An 18,336-nucleotide genomic window follows, 5' to 3' on the forward strand; every position below is an offset into this window, starting at 1 on the left:
TCAGATATTCTTGCCAGAGTGTGGCCTAGTAAGCAGAAAGCCAGGTGGCATCCTAAATACAGTGGCTGTGCACGCATATGGAATGAAAACATCAGATGCACCTATATTCACATATATATATTCCAATAATGATGTGTTGGGTAGAGTGGGATGAGCAATATCCTCCAAAAATACGTGTCCACCTGGAAACTCAGAATGTGACCCTATTTGAAAATAGGATCTTTGCAGATACAATTAATTAAGGATCTGTAGTAAAATAATCCTAAATTTAGGGTAGGCCCTAAATCCAATGACTGGTGTCTTCATAAAGAAAGGAGACGACACATACAATAGAGGGAAGACAGCCTTGTGAAGACAGACAAACACCAGGGCCACCAGAGCTGAAAAGGCAAGAAAGGATCTTTTTCTGGAGCCACCCAGGAAAAGGCAGCCCTGCCAATACATTGATGTTGGATATCTGCTCTCCCAAACAGTAAGAGAGTAAAGTTCTCTTGTTTAAAGCCATCATATTTGTGGTCATTTGTTACGGCCACTCTAGAAAACTAATACATGGAGATTACAGGATCATTTAAAAAATGTGCCAGCCAATTGCAAAATTTAGCAGAACTCTTAGAATATCATGGTTTATGGTTTTCTCATAATGAGTCATTTAAAATACTCATGGAAAGACCTAAAGAAAAAACAATTATACCATAGAGCTCTACTATTTTGCTTTTATAACTCTCACAATCTGTTAAAAATATAAAAATATGTAGATCTTTTTTAACTAGAGGTTTCATTTCAGAATCAAATGCATGCCACAAATATAAAATATCTCCATTCAAGCTAACCTACGTGTAATGAATTATGATACAGGTATACACGGACATTTTGAGGAACATGGACTCTTCAGTGTTTGTGAAAAAGAAGCAGCTGCTGAATGTAAAGACTGGAAATAAACGGTTTACATGAAATTGGGCATTCACTGATTTTGACAATCAGGAGTTCACTCAAACTGAAATTTTTAAAAAATGTTTGAGTAAACAGATTCACTCCTTTTTCAATTAGCTTGCATTTTGCAATTTAGAGTCAAAAACCCTGCAACGGCTAATCATCCAGAAAGTGCTTATTATCTGGCAGACACTAGGGAGAGAAAGGCAATATGAGCTATGACCACAACCCTAAAGGACCTTAGAAACTGGTGTCAGGAGCGACACCTATAATCCCAGCATTATGAAAGGCTAAGGCTGGTGGATCACTTGAGCCCAGGAGTTCATGACCAGCCTGGGCAACAAGGTGAAACCCGTCTCTAAACATATATAAAAATTAGCTGGGTGTGGTGGTACATGTCTGTAGTACCACCTTCTCAAGAGGCTGAGATAGGAGGATGGATTGAGCCCGAGTTTGAGACTTCAGTGAACTGTGATCATGCAACTGCATTCCAGCCTATCTGAGAGAGCGAAACCTCACCTCTAAAATAAAACAAAAATAAATCAATTTTAAAAAGTGAACCTCCTAATCCCTAGAATCAGTAAATATGATGTGGCAGTATGGTTTTCATAGGTATCATTAAGTTAAGGACATTAAGATGAGAACTTATCCCAGTTCATCCAGATGAATCCAGGTAATCACAAAGTTGTTGTTGCTGCTGTTGTTTTAAGAGGGAGGGTTAGAAACAGAGAATGAGATGTAAGATATACAGCCAGCCTTCAAAAGAAGAAAAACCAAGGAAATGGATTCTCTCTTAGACATTCCACCATAAATGCCAACACATTTGGGACTTCTAACCCCCAGAACTGTGAGATAATAAATCTTCATTGCTTTTAATTCCCTAGAGTAAACATTAGAGTTATAACAAGTTGTGATAACTTGTTATAGCAGCAATAGGAAAGAAACTAATACAGATACCAAGCAAGAATTGTTTTTCATTAAGGAGACAGTCATCAAGATCTCCAAATGGTCCTGGAAGATTGAAATCCAAAACAGAAAATTGAACTCTGAGAGTGCAGAGTGAAAGGCATTCATGGAGCTGATAAGTAGTTTCATAGAATAGAAGAGGCTAACTTCTGATCGAAATTGGTTCAGGAGAGAGAAAGAAGAAAAGCAGTGCACCCAGACAGGATGTTAACTTCTCTTTTTTTTTTTTTCTTTTTTTTGAGGGCATGGGGGAATTAGTTTGCCTACTACAGTGTAAGAATACACAACCATAGTGGGTATACCCTGTTTACTGTTCCTTATCTTTCCAAACTCTAAATATTGGAGGGTTGAAGGCTTTGGGTCTTAGAACCTTTCTGTACAACCTCTCATCACCATAGAAATCTTACTCAGTTTCTCGGAATTTATGTACAGAATGTCATGACATGCAGCTTGGTCCTCTCCCCTAAACTCCAAACTCACATCTTTCTGCCCACTCTATTCCTCCATTTGATGATTAATACAGGATTCAAATTTAATATGCCCAACCTTGATCTCCTCATCCCCGAAACTTATTCTTACTATGGTCTATTTCTTTTTCTTTGTTTTATTTTATTTTATTTTATTTTATTTTATTTTATTTTATTGAGATGGAGTTTCACACTTGTTGCCCAGGCTGGAGTGCAGTTGTGCGATCTCAGCTCACTGCAACCTCCGCCACCTGAGTTCAAGTGATTCTCCAGCCTCAGACTCCCAAGTAAGTGGGATTACAGGCGCCCGCCACCATGCCCGGCTAATTTTTGTATCTTTTAGTAGAGACAGGTTTTCGTCATGTTGGTCAGGCTTGTCTTGAACTCCTGACCTCAGGTGATCTGCGCACCTCAGCCTCCCAAAGTGCTGGGAATACAGGCGTGAGCCACTGCACCCAGCCACATGGCCTATTTCTTGTTCTCAAAGTATACTTTCCTTCAGTCTTCTCATTCTCTGCCACCCTGTATCCAATCTATCAGCAAATCCTGTTGGATCTGCAAGACATCCAGAACAATCTTTTCCTTTCCTTTGCATTCTCACTGATAATGCTTTGATTTAAGCTAGTACTATTTCTTGGTTGGATTATTGTAACAACCTTCTAACCTGATACCCTTTTACATAAACAGAAGGACAGATTATGCCATTTCTGTAAGTTTTAAACATTCTAGCCATTTCCTTTCTCACTAAGAACAAGACAAAAGCCCTTAAAAGGCATATAAAATGTGGCTCGTGCCAACATCTCTGAAATCAAGTGCTACTATCCCCTTCGCCACTACTTTCAAGCTGCAGTGATATTTTCATGGACTGTGTGGCCACAGGGCCTTTGCACTGGATCTTTCCTTAGCCCAAGATGCTGTTTCTCCAGATAACTGTATGGATCACACCCTCACATCAGTACTGGCTTATATGTGAAACTTTCCATAACCACCCTAGTCAAAATTTTGGCACATAATTTCTAATTTAGCACCCTTCTCTGCTAAATACTTCTCCATAACACTTGCGATAGATATCATATTCTACTGTGTATTTTGCGATACTTGTCTGTTGTTTTTCCCCCTACTAAATAGAAATGCTGTAAGGTTGGGGATTTTTTCTCTGTTTTGTTTACTACTCCATTCTCAATGGAAGTTGTTATACCATGGGTCAAACAGCAGGTTGTCAATATATGTTTCTTGAATGAAAGAAGAATGAATTAATGAAAACCACTACTATGTTTTCCTTGGCAAAGCTAGCTTGTATATAGAGAGGAAAATCTCAACTTCACTTAAACTAGAAACTCTCTCACTCTCTGTCTCCCTCTTTCTCTTATTATTAGTAGTATTATTTTATATCCAGGGCTCCTTATAAAATCTTGTAAGGAGTGGAAGGATGCCTTGTCCATTTTCTATTGACAGTTATAAAGAGTTTTATGCCTCATAGTCAATGAATAAATTTGCACTGCACTTTGGTCAATGATACTTTCCCCCAATGGACTGATCAAGTCCTGCCTTACTCAGCATTTAGACTCCTGAGCCACCAATGAAAGAATTAAATCTCCAGTCACGGCGAACTGATTGAAAGTAACCCTTCTCCACAGACACTTTGATGGCACTCTATCCTAGTATACTTTATATGTTCTGGCATCCTTATATTGTGTCCAATGATGAGACAGCCCCAAGAGATGGGATAGCAGTGGACTGTCACGATAACCACAGGACTTGTGAGATACAGTAAGTGAGCAAGCCTGCTTAAACACATATGAGTCAATATTCAGAGTCACTGGTCAATGAAGCTGAAGATTATGTTTTCAGATATATGAGTAATAAGAATGTGCCATCAAGAAAGTAAGGGTGAAGGACACAGAATGGGAGTGTTTGCGAATCCCACATGTGGTAACATGTATTCACAATATACTATTTTTAAAAAACCCTCATAAACTTCAATAATGAAAAGATAACCCAATTAAAATAGGCAAAGGATCTGAATAGACATTTTTCCAAAGGATTTATACACATGTCCAATAAGCTCATGAATAGGTGTTCAACATCATTAGCCATCAGGAAAAATGCATTCTCATTCTCTGCCACCTTGCATCAAATCCATCAGCAAATCCTGTTCTGCTCCTATATCCTAATCAAGAAAAGTGAAATACATGTCCATACAAAAACTTGCACATGAACGTTCATGACACAATTATTGAGAATATCCAAAACCTAGAAATGACCCCAATGTCTAGGAAGAGATGAATAGATAAACAAAGTGTGGAATATCCATAAAATGAAATATTACTGAACCATAAAAATAAAAGAATATTTATGCATGCTACAACATGAATGAGCCTCAAAAACATTAAGGGAATGAAGTCAGACACACACAAAAACATGTATTGTATGATTTAATTTACATGAAATGCCCCTAAAAGGCAAATCTATAATATAGTTAGTGGAAGCCTATCTCTTGGGGACCTGGGATAGAAGAGGTATGGGATTTCTCTTCGGAATGATGTAAACGTTCAAAAATTAGATGGTGTTGCTTGTGTCACAATATTGTGCATACACAATATTGTTCATATACCATTGAATTGCACAATTTAAATGTGTACACTGGATATAAGTTGTTTCAAATAAAGGAAACAGACAATGAAAAATAGAAGTTGGACATAAGCTTAATGGGTCACTTACATGGTAAGGATCACAAGAAGATTAAGAAACCTGAAGATGTATCAAAAGCAATTAAAAGTATTAGAAGTGCCAGAGAAAATGCTTATGACATATCAGTAGCCCTCAAGAGAATAGTTCTGATGAAATATGATTGAAAAGAAGGAAACTATTAGTTTCTTTAAAGATGGGAAATGCTAGGCATGTTTTAAACAAAGAAGAATGAAGAAAGATGAATGCTACTCCTAAGTACTATTGTAAGTTCATGCTTAGAAGGGAAAATTAAATAGCAGTGAATGAAAAAGATATCTAGAGGTTCGCAATATATTGAATCAAGGTATTTTGGTGGGGTAGCCTTCATGTGTTCAAAAACACAGGATGGAATTACAATAATGTGTTTATTCTACTTACCTGTTTAAGACTATACCCAAATTATTATACAGATGGTCCCAGACTTACAATGGTTTTATGATTTTTGATCTTGAGATGATTCAAAAATGATATTCAGTCAGTAGAAATCATTTTTGAATTTTGATATATTCCCAAGCTGGCAATATGCAGTACCATAGTCTCTTTGGATGCCAGGTAGTGATCTGTAGCTCCCAGTCAGCCACACAATCACAAGGGCAAACAACCGATACTCTACAGTGTACATGAAACATTCAACACTTTATTTATAAAATAGGGTTTGTGTTTGATGATGTTGCCTGACTGTAGGCTAATGTAAGTGTTATAAGTGTGTTCAAAATCAGCTAGGCTAAGCTATGATGTTTGGTAGGTTAGGTATATTGACACATTTTCAACTAATGATATTTTAAATTTACAATGCGCATATTGGGATATAATCCCACTGTGAGTCAATGAATATATTTTATATATGGACACATAGATAAATATACATACATATAGATCTGTGTGTGTATCACAAGGGCAAACAATGGATACATATATATGTATACACATGTATGTATGTACACACATATGTATGTAAATGCACATAGATATACACACACCCATATACACCCATACACACATATATATAAATATATAATATATACAAATATATATTATATATTTATATATATTATAAAATCATTCTATATTTATTATATATATATAATATATATTTATCATATATTTATATATATTATATAATTGGTATATATAATAGAATACTATATATATATATATATATATATATGTTTACCAAGTATCTGAGAGCAACTGGGACATCTAAACAGGTACTGGAATATTTCAGTAAAGGGGCAGACACTACTTTGACTGTTACCAAATATTTCTTAAACAGGAAATATTTTGTCATTCCAAAATGTTCTCTCCCAACACCAGTGCAAAGCTTAGTTTTCTTGTGTACAAATCATAGTGTTTCTGTCATGCCTGTCTACACTGAAATGATGTTTTTCTGCTCTTCCATTTAATGTTTAAAGATGGGGTCTCCCTATGTTGCCCAGGCTGCTCTTAAACGACTAAGCTTCAGGGATCCTCAGCCTCCCAAGTAGCTGGGACTACAGGCACACACCACTGCACCCAGTGCTAAAATGCCTGTCATTATGTGTTTATCATACCTGCCTGTTTGTGGTTTCTTTATAATGATGTGTTTATTTTACCCACCTGTTTATGACTATAGCCCTATAACTGGACACAGCCTTCTCTCTGTAACATCTGAGCCTGTAATAAATGCCATTATACTTAACACAGTAAAAATCAGTGCATATAATCTCAAATAATTAACTGAATCAACAGAGGCTTTCTGGTGATTTATCTTCATAAAGGCCCTAGCTCTTTGAAGCAATGTTGTGTTGAGCATTCTAAAATAATTCTGATTATTTACACTTAAAATTAAATACTTCATTCCAAAAAGCTATTATTATTATTTTTAGTCAAAGGATAAACTATCCTAAGAATATGGCTGGATGTACCAATCAATATGCTACGATTTTATTTGAATCATATATTTATATTGCTAAATGCAGGGTGTACCTGCCATAATTTGGTCCCTAGGAAATTTACTTTGCACCTGTATGTTTTATCCTCTAGGGTTCATTTCCATAAAGCTAATGATTTATTAATGTTGGATTGGACAAACATAAGACAATTCTACTAGAACACATCTGTCTTTGTCTCACTGCTGTCATGCATGTACCATGTGCATATTCATGCTTCTTGTAAGAACTACCTGTGGTCTTACAGGCTTGTAGGCAAATGTCGGGGAAAAAAAGCTGCAGGCCAGAATATGTACAGTAGTCTTAACTACTTTTTAAAAATGTATGCGTACATAGTAAGTGTATATATTTGTGGGATACATGAGATATTTTGGTACAGGCATGCAGTGTATGTTAATCACATAGTCTTTACACATCCTGCTCAGATTACCTTTTAGAGATTTTTCTGTTACCATACTCAAAAGGACTAATTTCCTTGAATATATGCAGATACTGATAGAATTATCACCAGAACCCTAATTCCAATGTACCTGAATTTGGGTCTCAATTTCAATGCTTCTCCTTGGAACTTTCCATCATCCCTTGGGATACCCATCATACTCTTATTTTTATTTGGAGTAAAACTTGTGTCCTTTTGTACCCAAGGAGACAGGGGCACATTAACCGCATCAACTAAAAATAATCAACCTTTCACATACTGGATGAGAAGCAAAATGAAGAAAACACGCTGAAGGCAGAAAGGGATGAGGTCTTTTAGAATTAATAATCTTAACAGACTGTTTTGAATGCAAACATTTCAAAGAGAGAACATTTTTAAGGCATATTCTCTAACTCGTGACTACTAACTCATGCTTAACTGATGTTCTACAATCAATTAACTGGGAATTATGTATTGATGGAATAGATTCTTCTGTGAGTTTTGTTTGAATATTTTCATTTCCAAATATGGTTATGGATGTAAAAATAAAATTCCAACTTCTTTAAAGAAATACTGAATCATTTATAAGTAGATCAAGGAGAGCCTCCACACCATGAAAGATGTCGGATGATCATTTTGTGTATTTGGGATTGGAAAGAAGTCTTTGAAGAGAGATCTGCACTCCCATGTTCACTGCAACACTCATCACAACAGCTGGAATCAGCCTGAATGTCCATCATTAGATGCATGAATAAAGAAAATGGGATTTATACACACAAGGAAATATTATTTCACCTCAAAAAAAGAAAGAAATTCTGTCATTCAGGACTGCATGGATGAACCTAGAGGACATTATGTTAAGTGATATAAGCCTGGCAAAGAAAGACAAATATCACATGATCTTACTTATATGTGGACTCTAAAAAAAGTCAAGCTTACAGAAGCAGAGAGTACAATGTTCTCTTATGGAACTTGAAGCTGGAGGTGGAGAGGAAACTGGGGAGATGTTGGTCAAAGGTTACAAAGTTTCAGTTAATAGGAAAAAGTTCAAAAGATCTGTACAATATGGCAAACATGGTTGAATCACAAGGAATTGAATACTCAACATCTCTAAGAAAGTAGAGTGTTTGTACCACAAAAAAATAAGCATTTGAAGTAATGCACTTGTGAATTAGCTCAATTTAGCCATTTCACAATGGATACCTATTTCAAAACATCACTTTGTACATGATCAATCTATTCAATTTTCATTTGATGATTAAATGAATGCATTAAGGAAAAAACACAAAACAAAGCCAATTATTTTCTACTTTGTCTCCACTCTTCCCTTCATTTTCTTTTGATTCTTTTATAAAAAAAATGAGACAGGGTTTCACTCTTTTGCTGAGGCTGGAGTGCAGTGGTGCAATCACAGCACACTGCAGCCTCGAACTCCTGGGCTCAAGCAATCCTCCCACCTCACCCTTTTGAGTAGCTAGGACACCAGGCACACATCGCCACATCTGGCTCGCTCTTTCTTTTCTTTTCTTCTTTTCTTTCTTTCCTTCCTTCCTTTCTTCCCTCCTTCCTTCCTTCCTCCCCCCCCCCCCCCACCACCATTTCTTTCTTCTTTCTTTTTTTGGAGACAGGGTCTCACTATTTGTTCAGGCTGGTCTTGAACTCCTGACCTTAAAGGATCTTCTCACCTTGGCCTCCCAAAGTGCTGGGATTACAGGTGAGAGCCACTGCAACCAGCCTTCCCCTGAATTTCTTTGCCCAATAAATACCTTTCAGTCTGATGTCTCACTTGTTGCATCAGCTGAGGACCAGGGAGCCTCTTTGCTCTGCTGTTCCCATCAACTATTATGTAAATGGAATCTTCCTGGTTAGAGAGTCCTTATCCCACTTCAGTCATTCCCATCTCTGCACCATTTGCCTCTGAGGTCCTAAGGACAAAGCACTCAACCTCAATTTTCCCTGATCTTCATATCCTGAATAAATCCAATGCATGCAGTTGGCATTTTGAGCCACTAGGAGGCAGAAGAGGAAAGTCCAAGCAAATGATCGTTCTGAGCAAAAACGTGATCCTGGTTTTGCTCACCCCTCAAAGATCTGTCCACACCTATCCATCTGCAGCCACAACAACCATGGGATTACAGTATTTCCAAGTGTGTATTCAATACATAAAAACCTCATTATAAGGAAGATGATGATGAAAAACAAGTCATTATGTTGTTTGTTTGTGCGGGTTTTTTTTTTTTTTTACAAAGTTTCTTGGTTTTTCTTTATCTCATAATTTTTGGATTAGAGGTTGCCCCATCTTCTCCAATGTGTTCATTCTATTACTGCGTTATCTACAGCAGGTACCCCCGCCAACTCCCCAGGCTGGCTGTATGGATAACATCTGCCACTCACCCCACAAAGAGTCCTATGCTAAAGGCCCCCATTCTTTCTTCCACCTTTTGCTACTTCCTGGGTTTCAGGGCTCACACGTCATTCACCTTGTCTCAGGATTTCACTTTCTCACCCTTCTCACAGGCTTCTTTTATGTCTCTACTTTTGTTTATGTATTTCTCACTAAGTGCAATGCTTAACTTTCCTTTCTCCTCATTTAACTTTTTGCAGTGTTTTGGTTTAGTAATGCCTGGGTCCTTTTTTCAGACAGAGAGAGGGAATTCTTCCAGTCAAAGTAGGCCATTTACAGAAATCAAATCGGGGAAATCTGAGACATTTTGGTCAGAGGAAGAGAGGAGAGGGATTCTAATGAAACCAGGAGAGTGGCATCAAGGTGAGTTAATTCTCAAAAAAGGAAATTATGCTTTCTTTTTTAACATATATGCTTATGAACTTTTGACTTGACACATAAGATGTGTTCCATTTAAGATAAAATCCTTCATAAGGCATTAGAAAAGAAATATTGTTGGAAAAAGAAAGAAAATAGCAAATGTACCAAAAATAGAGCAACTCCTCTAACTTCCAAATGAGAGAAGAATGTATAGACCATTTATAAGACAGCGTGACATTTTTCAGCAGATGTGCTTCAGGTAAATTATAGTGACCCACTGAATTTCCACTAATGTCAGATGCATGCCACATAAATGTACACTCATGGAAGTCAGACTGTAACTCTTGGGACTAATGTATTAGTCCTCTCTTCTAATGATTTCCAGGCTTCTTTTGTTGAGTGGAATATTACATGGAATATTACATCCATTGCTGAGTGGAATCTCACACATATCACAGAAGCATTGCAAGAATGCTTCAGAGCTCACCCCACCCTCCCTCAATTTCAGAGGAAATCCAAGACCCTACAAGGGAGACCAGAACAGGGAAGGTGACCACATTATTAGGCTGAGAACATGCATATAGGTTAAGTCACCCAAATTATTACTACAAATGCTGTTTTTGCTATGCACATTGGCTGCTTTTATATCAAACCATTTCTGTCTTATATTCAGGTATGACTCCAAAGCGCCTAAAAGGTTTATTCAATGAATGGCCTTAAAGAGAAAGACAACTTCAGAAGACCATGACCCAACCTACCCTAAGGTGAAAATTTTCAAGACAGCTATAACAGCTGAAAAATTAGCAGGTGTTCCTGATGTGTATCAGGTAAGAAATGCACCAAAATGATCATGTGACTCAATTTATGCGCAAGAGACAGCAAGCAGGAAATGACATGGGAACTAGAAGTTGGACACCAAACTTGCTGATGAAACACTAGTTCTATGGCACTGAACAGCTTTGATGTGACAAATGCCATTGTTGTGGTTGATGCCACCACCACCATGAACCACAACAAACCAGTAATGATTGAATGGAAATGAAACAGCCTTTAAGGACCCACTCTGAGAAGCTTAAAAATATGATGTAAGCATCTTATCACGATTGTATATCTTGATCAGAAATAAGAACTTTTCTTGCATAATTATAGAAGCTACATCTGATGCTAAAGTGATATTCAATTTCTTCACTCATTCCATGGTTTACTAATTCATACTTGACATTAATTAACAAGGCTGTGGATGTGTTCTGAGTGATAAGACAGAGCTCTGTCTTTAGTTAGACCTGGGTTTCAATGCCTGCTCTGACTGCTAAAAGGTGTGATGCCATGAGTAAATCCCATCACCTCCAAGCCTTCATCTACTCATAGGTAGGACATAAGGTTAACTCCTCCAAAGGACTTTACGAAGATTAAATGAAGTAATTTCCACAACCCTTTGCTGGCCACACTGAGGCACACAATGAGTTAATGTTACATAGCTGGGACTCTTTTGAAGCAACAATTAATTTCAGCATACACGAAATGTGAAATCATACAATGACCAAAAAGGTGATAGTACCATGTGAGCTAAATGGAAATATGAATTTAAATGGAGGCACATGAAATCCACTGCAGGTGCAAAGACATGCACTTGGAGACAATTGGAAGGGGGAAGGTAAAAGCCATATATAAATAAGTTCCAGGTATTTCCATCAAAAAGCATGAGCAAGGTACAGTCTACATCAAAGGTCTTTGGATTATCATGAAAATAGAAAGCAGATTTGAGAGAACTCAAGTTATCCTAAAATAAGGGGCTAAAATGGAGAAAAGAATATTTATTGATTTAGTAATGGCTTTACAGGTATTCAGACTTATCAGATTATCCTCTGCAGTTTCTGTCTGGAGGTGATTGTTCTGAAAGTTTATTACCTGGATTAATGCCTAATCTTCTTGGGGGTAAATGATATGTATGGATGTTGTGAGGTGAATGGGTGATAGGGGATAGGTACTCAAGTTGGTATGAGACCAGGCAAATGCCCTGGCATGTACAGCTCAGCAAGGATTTTGCTGGCTTCTGAGCAGACAGGAGCACCATACACCCTGGCAATGACTAATCTGAGAGGTATTGGTGAACTTCAGGCATTCCAAATTCTTGAATACATATGTCAGAGACGTTTGAATCAGAGTGACTCCATCTTGAATAAGGGCTGGGTAAAATGAGGCTGAGACCTTCTGGGCTGCATTCCCAGGAGGTTTGGCATTCTTAGTCACAAGATGAGATGGGAGGTCAGCACAAGATACAGGTCACAAAGACCTTGCTGATAAAAGGATGTGGTAAAAAAACAGTCAAAACCCACCATAACCAAGGTGTCAACTAGAGTGACATCTGGTCACCCTCACAGCTCATTATACGGTAATTATAAGAGACACTCCCACCAGCACCATGACAGTTTACAAATGCCATGGCAATGTCATGAAGTTACCCTAAATGGTCTAAAAAAGGGGAGGAACCCTCAGTTCCAGGAATTGCCACCCCTTTCCTGGAAATCTCATTAATAATCAACCACTTGTTTAGCAATCATAAAAATAGCTAACCAGCAACTCTCAGGGATGCTCTGCCTGTGGAGCAGTCATTCTTTATTTCTTTACTTCCCTCATAAATCTACTTTCACTTTTCACCTCCAATTCTTTCTTGAATGAGACCCAAGAACCCTCTCTTAGGGTCTGGATTATGACTCCTTTCTGGGAACATATCCATCTTCCTAGTGACAAGGGTGTACAGCAGAACACATAGGAAATTTGTTTAGAGAAGTGTAGCTTCTTTAAAAACAAACTGAACACCAATTCAATCAGAAGACACTTCATGTAGATATAAATAATTACTTTATAGCTATGTATATCTCAATTTGCCTGGGGCAATCCCAGTTTATTCATAGCACATAAGCAACTTTCAAACATATCCTGGATTGGATCATAAATTATATGGGCAACGGCTAGCAAGATTGTGTAGCACAGTTCTGGTTATAATAAAAAAGACCTTCATACTTTAAAAAGCAAACACGACCTTCTGATTTATTTAATGTCTAGAAGTGTCTTATAATGATTTTTTAAAAATTAATGTGGTTCAGTCTGGCTGCCAATATTTGATAGATATTAGCCATTACAGATTGGATCAGCTATAATTCTTACTGTGCATAAACAGTAGTATTAATACAATGTATAATGATATTAACAACATTAGAAATTGTAGTGTGACTGGGTATAATGGTTGCTGCTGAGAGCCTATGAAATTTCATCTACATGAGTCTATTAAACCTTTTTTAAAAGGTTATTTTTTGGCCAAGCACGGTGGCTCACACCTGTAATCCCAGCACTCTGGGAGGCCGAGGTGGGTGTATCACCTGAGGTCAGGAGTTCGAGACCAACCTGGCCAACATGGCGAAACCACGTCTCTATTAAAAATACAAAAATTAGCCAGGCGTGGCGGCGGGCACCTCTAATCCCAGCTACTGGGAGGCTGAGGCAGGAGAAACGCTTGAATCCAGGAGGCGAATGCTGCAGTGAGCCAAGATCATGCCACTGTACTCCAGCCTGGGCAGTGAGACTCCATCTCAAAAAAAAAAAAAAAAAATTATTTTTTTTATTGACAAGTAATTGTACAGATTATATACTTATGAGGTAAAGTGTGGTATTTTGAACCATGGAATTTTTAACTGTACAACAATCTTGCAAGGAAGAGATCACTGCCTTCTACATCTAAGGAAGGAGTCTCAGAAAATGCTTGCTGACTTTCTCGTGGCGGAGGGAGAGGAAACATGTTAGATTCCGTCTGTCTCAAGCTGCAATCTATGTCCTTTCCAATGCCAGCATTCCACTTCCATCACTGGCATACTCCATCTTTTTAATCCTCTCTTTTGAGTAACAGAAAATAGCATTTGTTACTCCATAAAAAAATAATAATCTAAAACAATATTTTTCCATTCACAAGGTAGGAAGATAACATTTATGACTTTTATTGGAAGAAAAATAAAGAATATTTCAACTTTTTGTTTAAAAATGTATCTACTTGTATGAAAAGCACTCACTGTAATGATCATTGCAGTGCCAGCTGCGTATTTTATTTGATCATCTTTTTAAATACCTGGATGCCAAAGGTTTAAAAACATTTTTTCAAGACTGATAATAGTAGTTTCCTGAAAGCAAAAGGTAAATGCCACCTAGCCATTTTCAAGAGGACAATAGTAAATGCAAGATCCATGATAAAGATCAACATAGTCACACTTTAAAGTCTCTATCGTCCTGTATAATCGGCAAACTTGGCACATTTCATTCCATCAAATGAAAGGGGGTCTGTAGTGTGCTTGGCTGTTCCACACTAGCTCATTGGAGGAATGTAAATAGACTGGCACAGAGATGCTAAATTGCTTCTTTTATTTCTTCCCCACCAATTTTACAGCTTTCTGTCACCTTACGACTTTTAAAAGCTCTCCATATTAAAAAGTAGACTTACAACTTTTCAGTGAGTTTTTTTCCCTCTAAAATAAGTGTGTATAATTTCCAGGCTAATTTGCAAGATGTGCAATTGATTCGGAAGGGACAAAACTCATAAGAAATGCTGGTATAGAGTTGCTTGATACAACTGACCTTTAGGAGGAAAAGGAGATCAATTTCTTTTGAAACTGAATCTTATCAGACACATCAATCCATCACGCATGTAACAGAATATTTTGTGACTCCAGCAAAGCAAGAATTTGCTCGGTGCCCACTGCTTCCTTCAGAAAAGGATGCCCAAGCTTTCTTCCGCGTGGCCGTGCTGTGGGCAGTGCACACACTGCTCCCTTTGAAGAGGGCCTGTGCAGTGCCCTCACACGTTCTTTCCTCCTTCCACCTCTTTGTCAGAATGGACCTTTTGTAAAACATCAAGAAGCACAATTTCCTGTTTCCAACACTAGTAGCCAAAGCAACTATCCAAAGCCTCTGAAAAATATTCAGTGAAGCATGCAATCATCGCTATGCAAAAGTTTAGAGACATTATTCCACCAAGATGTGGCTCACAGAAAACTACAAAAAATATAGGAAATAAAGCCAGTGATACAACAAAGCTTTTGACACTAAAAGGTTTTTTGGTGGTGTTTATTTTCTTTAATGCAAAAACCAACCTGGAATTTTGAGTTCTTTATCAATGTTTCAAAAGATAGAACTTTAGCAACACCTGTGAGTCACTTGAATTTCAAAGTAAGAAATGCATTTCTCTTAGGGTTTCTTATACCACCTCTAAGGGTTTCTTAGCAACTCACCACCTCCTAGGGTTTCTTACAGGTTAATCTTTTCACATAGGAATAAAAAGAAAAACCATTCAAAATGAAATAGGTCATCTGATTGAAAATAAAATATTCTCGGCCGGGCACAGTAGCTCATGCCTGTAATCCCAGCACTTTGGGAGGCCGAGGCGGGCGTATCACGAGCTCAAGAGATCAAGACCATGCTGGCCAACATGGTGAAACCCCATCTCTACTAAAAATACAAAAATTAGCTGGGCGAGGTGGCATGCACCTGTAGTCCCAGCTACTCAGGAGGCTGAGGCAGGAGAATTGCTTGAACTTGGGAGGCAGAGGTTGCAGTGAGCCATGATCAAACCACTGCACTCCAGCCTGGCGACAGAGTGAAACTCTGTCTCAAAATAAAAATAAAAAAGAAAGAAAGAAAGAAAATTCTTGGTAATATGTACCTATTTGAAGAAAACATTATCAGCCATATTTATTGCTTGACAGGCCTCCTTTAGTCCATTTTATTTTGCTATTTATTTATTTACCTATTTTTTTGAGACAAGTCTCGCTCAGTCACCCAGGCTAGAATGTAGTGGTGGGACCCTGGCTTGTTGCAACCTCGGCCTCCAGGGTTTCAGAGATTCTCCTGCCTCAGCTTCCTGAGTAGGTGGGATTACAGGCACCTGCCACCATGCCCGGTTAATTTTTATATTTTTAGTAGAGAGGGGGTTTCACCACTTTGGCCAGGCTGTTTTTGAACTCCTGACCTCAAGTGATCTGCTTGCCTGGGCCGCCCAAAGTGCTGGGATTATAGGCAAGAGCCACCGTGCCCGGCCTCCATTTTATTTGGTATTTTCTATTGTATCATAATCACACTGCAACCAATATACACATCTCTCTCATGGCTAGTTTGTTAAAATTTTTATTTTCTACACCACTTTAATGCATTTTTGCCTGAAAAACAAATGTTTTTACATAGGTCTAAGAATATTATTCACAAACTAGGCAACAGCGGAAAAGGCCATCTAAGAGCGTATTAAAATCTTACCCTGAAGAGGTATAATTTCCAATCTATAATTAGAAGAAAATCAATGAAACATCTAAACAAGGAGGAACTCAACTTGAATTTCCACATACTTAGCCTTTAACCGTAGATCATCAAATAGAACAAAAGTCAACTAGCAAGTAAGTTTCCTTTGGAATCATTTGGTTCCATGCAAATGCAATGGAACCAAAACAACAGATCTTTCAAAGTCTCAACATAATCAGTTAGAGAATTGGATAAAATCTTTTCCTCCACACGATATATTGATTTGTACAATTACACAACCAGAAAAGAAAGCTAAGATCTATGGCCCTTCCCAACTATGATATCACCAAATATGTGTTCATTATACAGGTCTATGAAGAAAACACACATTCATTTAACTCCAATGAAGAAACGTACTTTAAATAAAATTTCATTTCATCTTGATGATCTTAAAGTTTGCATTGGTTTGAGGAGGGATTCAGGTTCCATGAAATAAAATTATTTGATCTGAAACTGCAAGCTAAAACAATAATAATAAAACAATGAAATGGCTATGCTGCATGAAGGCAGTAAAAGGAATAAACATATCTGATTACATAAACACCATAAAGTGGAATTATCCAGGAATTGGAATAATAGGATTCAAATCCACGAGCCCCGTCAAAATAACAAGTGGACCTTTCAGGTTTCCTCCTGCTCAGTGATTTGCACGATGAAATCACTTACCTAGTATTCCCAGACGGTAGTTAATGGTGATCACAATGACGTTCCCGTAGCTGGCCAAAATACTGCCATCAATCATGTTGCCGGTGCCCTCCATGTAAGATCCCCCATGGATATAGACCATAACTGGCTTCTTACTGTTCTGATCATGAATATCTGGAAAAAAAGCCAAGTAAGAAAACACAATAAAGAATCACACTGACTCACCGATGCTAAATTAAGAATAAAGGAGATTCATTGATTTCCCTATTTTGACTTGAATTAAGCACATTTATTTTTATGGATGATATGACCCTTGATAAGAGTTTCTAAGGAAAATGGTCAATGCTGTTACATTGTCTATTTCTGGAAATGGTATTTTGAGAAGCATACGGACATTTGGCGCACTCTGCTCATGTAAGCATCTATATATATATATCTAAAGCACTACAAAAAAAAGGCTTTAAGTAAAGTACATATTTCCTAAATTTTGCTCAAACCCTAAAGTGTGATTTAAATTGAAGAAGCACATGGGACCCTTGACAACATAGATTTTGTTTTCTAATTAAGTATTAAATCAACTTCAAAATTATAATTAATTTTAACATAGTTGCATCCTAATTCACAGGTGAGTGTACAGATTCATCTTCAATGTAACAATAATGACAAGAAAACAAAATCAATAGTTAAAAATTATTAACAGAACAGAAACACAGGGAAAAAAAGAAAAGATGTCCAAGCAAATGTCTTTGTTCCAGTGATCGCAGTAATATCCTAACATATTTAAGAGACAAAAACAAAAGAGATGTAACCAAAAATGGCAAAAGAATCCAAATTATTTAAATGCTTTATATTTTCACAGGGTTTATAAACTCCCATTGTGACAGGCAACCGATGATTCCTCTTAGTAATTCACTTTATTATTTGAATTAACAATGATGTAAAAACAATGATCTGTGATGATAGAAAGTTGGAGACCATCTGTAGAGCCTGCTTTCTGAAAAGTCATGATGAAATAACCTGTTTATAACATTAACCTGTCATTAGGGCTGCATTTAATCTTTAGAAGACTGACTTCACCTATAAATATTTCTGGATACGGATAAGTGTGTGTGTGTGTGTGTGTGTGTGTGTGTGTGTGTGTGTGTGTGTGTG

General features: G+C 37.4%; 1 protein-coding gene across 3 annotated transcripts in view; it reads right to left on the reverse strand.

Moving 5' to 3' along the window:
- The window catches only part of NLGN4X (neuroligin 4 X-linked), a 339,546-nt gene that overhangs the window by 114,836 nt on the left and 206,374 nt on the right, over positions 1-18,336 (reverse strand). For all 3 annotated transcript variants that reach the window (XM_032285849.1, XM_032285851.1, XM_032285850.1), the window contains one exon: positions 17,206-17,358. In XM_032285849.1, the coding sequence (XP_032141740.1) occupies positions 17,206-17,358 (153 nt within the window). The remainder of the gene's footprint in view (positions 1-17,205; positions 17,359-18,336) is intronic.

Source organism: Sapajus apella, unplaced genomic scaffold, assembly GCF_009761245.1.
Source record: "Sapajus apella isolate SASKATOON/1434 unplaced genomic scaffold, GSC_monkey_1.0 scaffold17, whole genome shotgun sequence".
Taxonomy (NCBI): domain Eukaryota; kingdom Metazoa; phylum Chordata; class Mammalia; order Primates; family Cebidae; genus Sapajus; species Sapajus apella.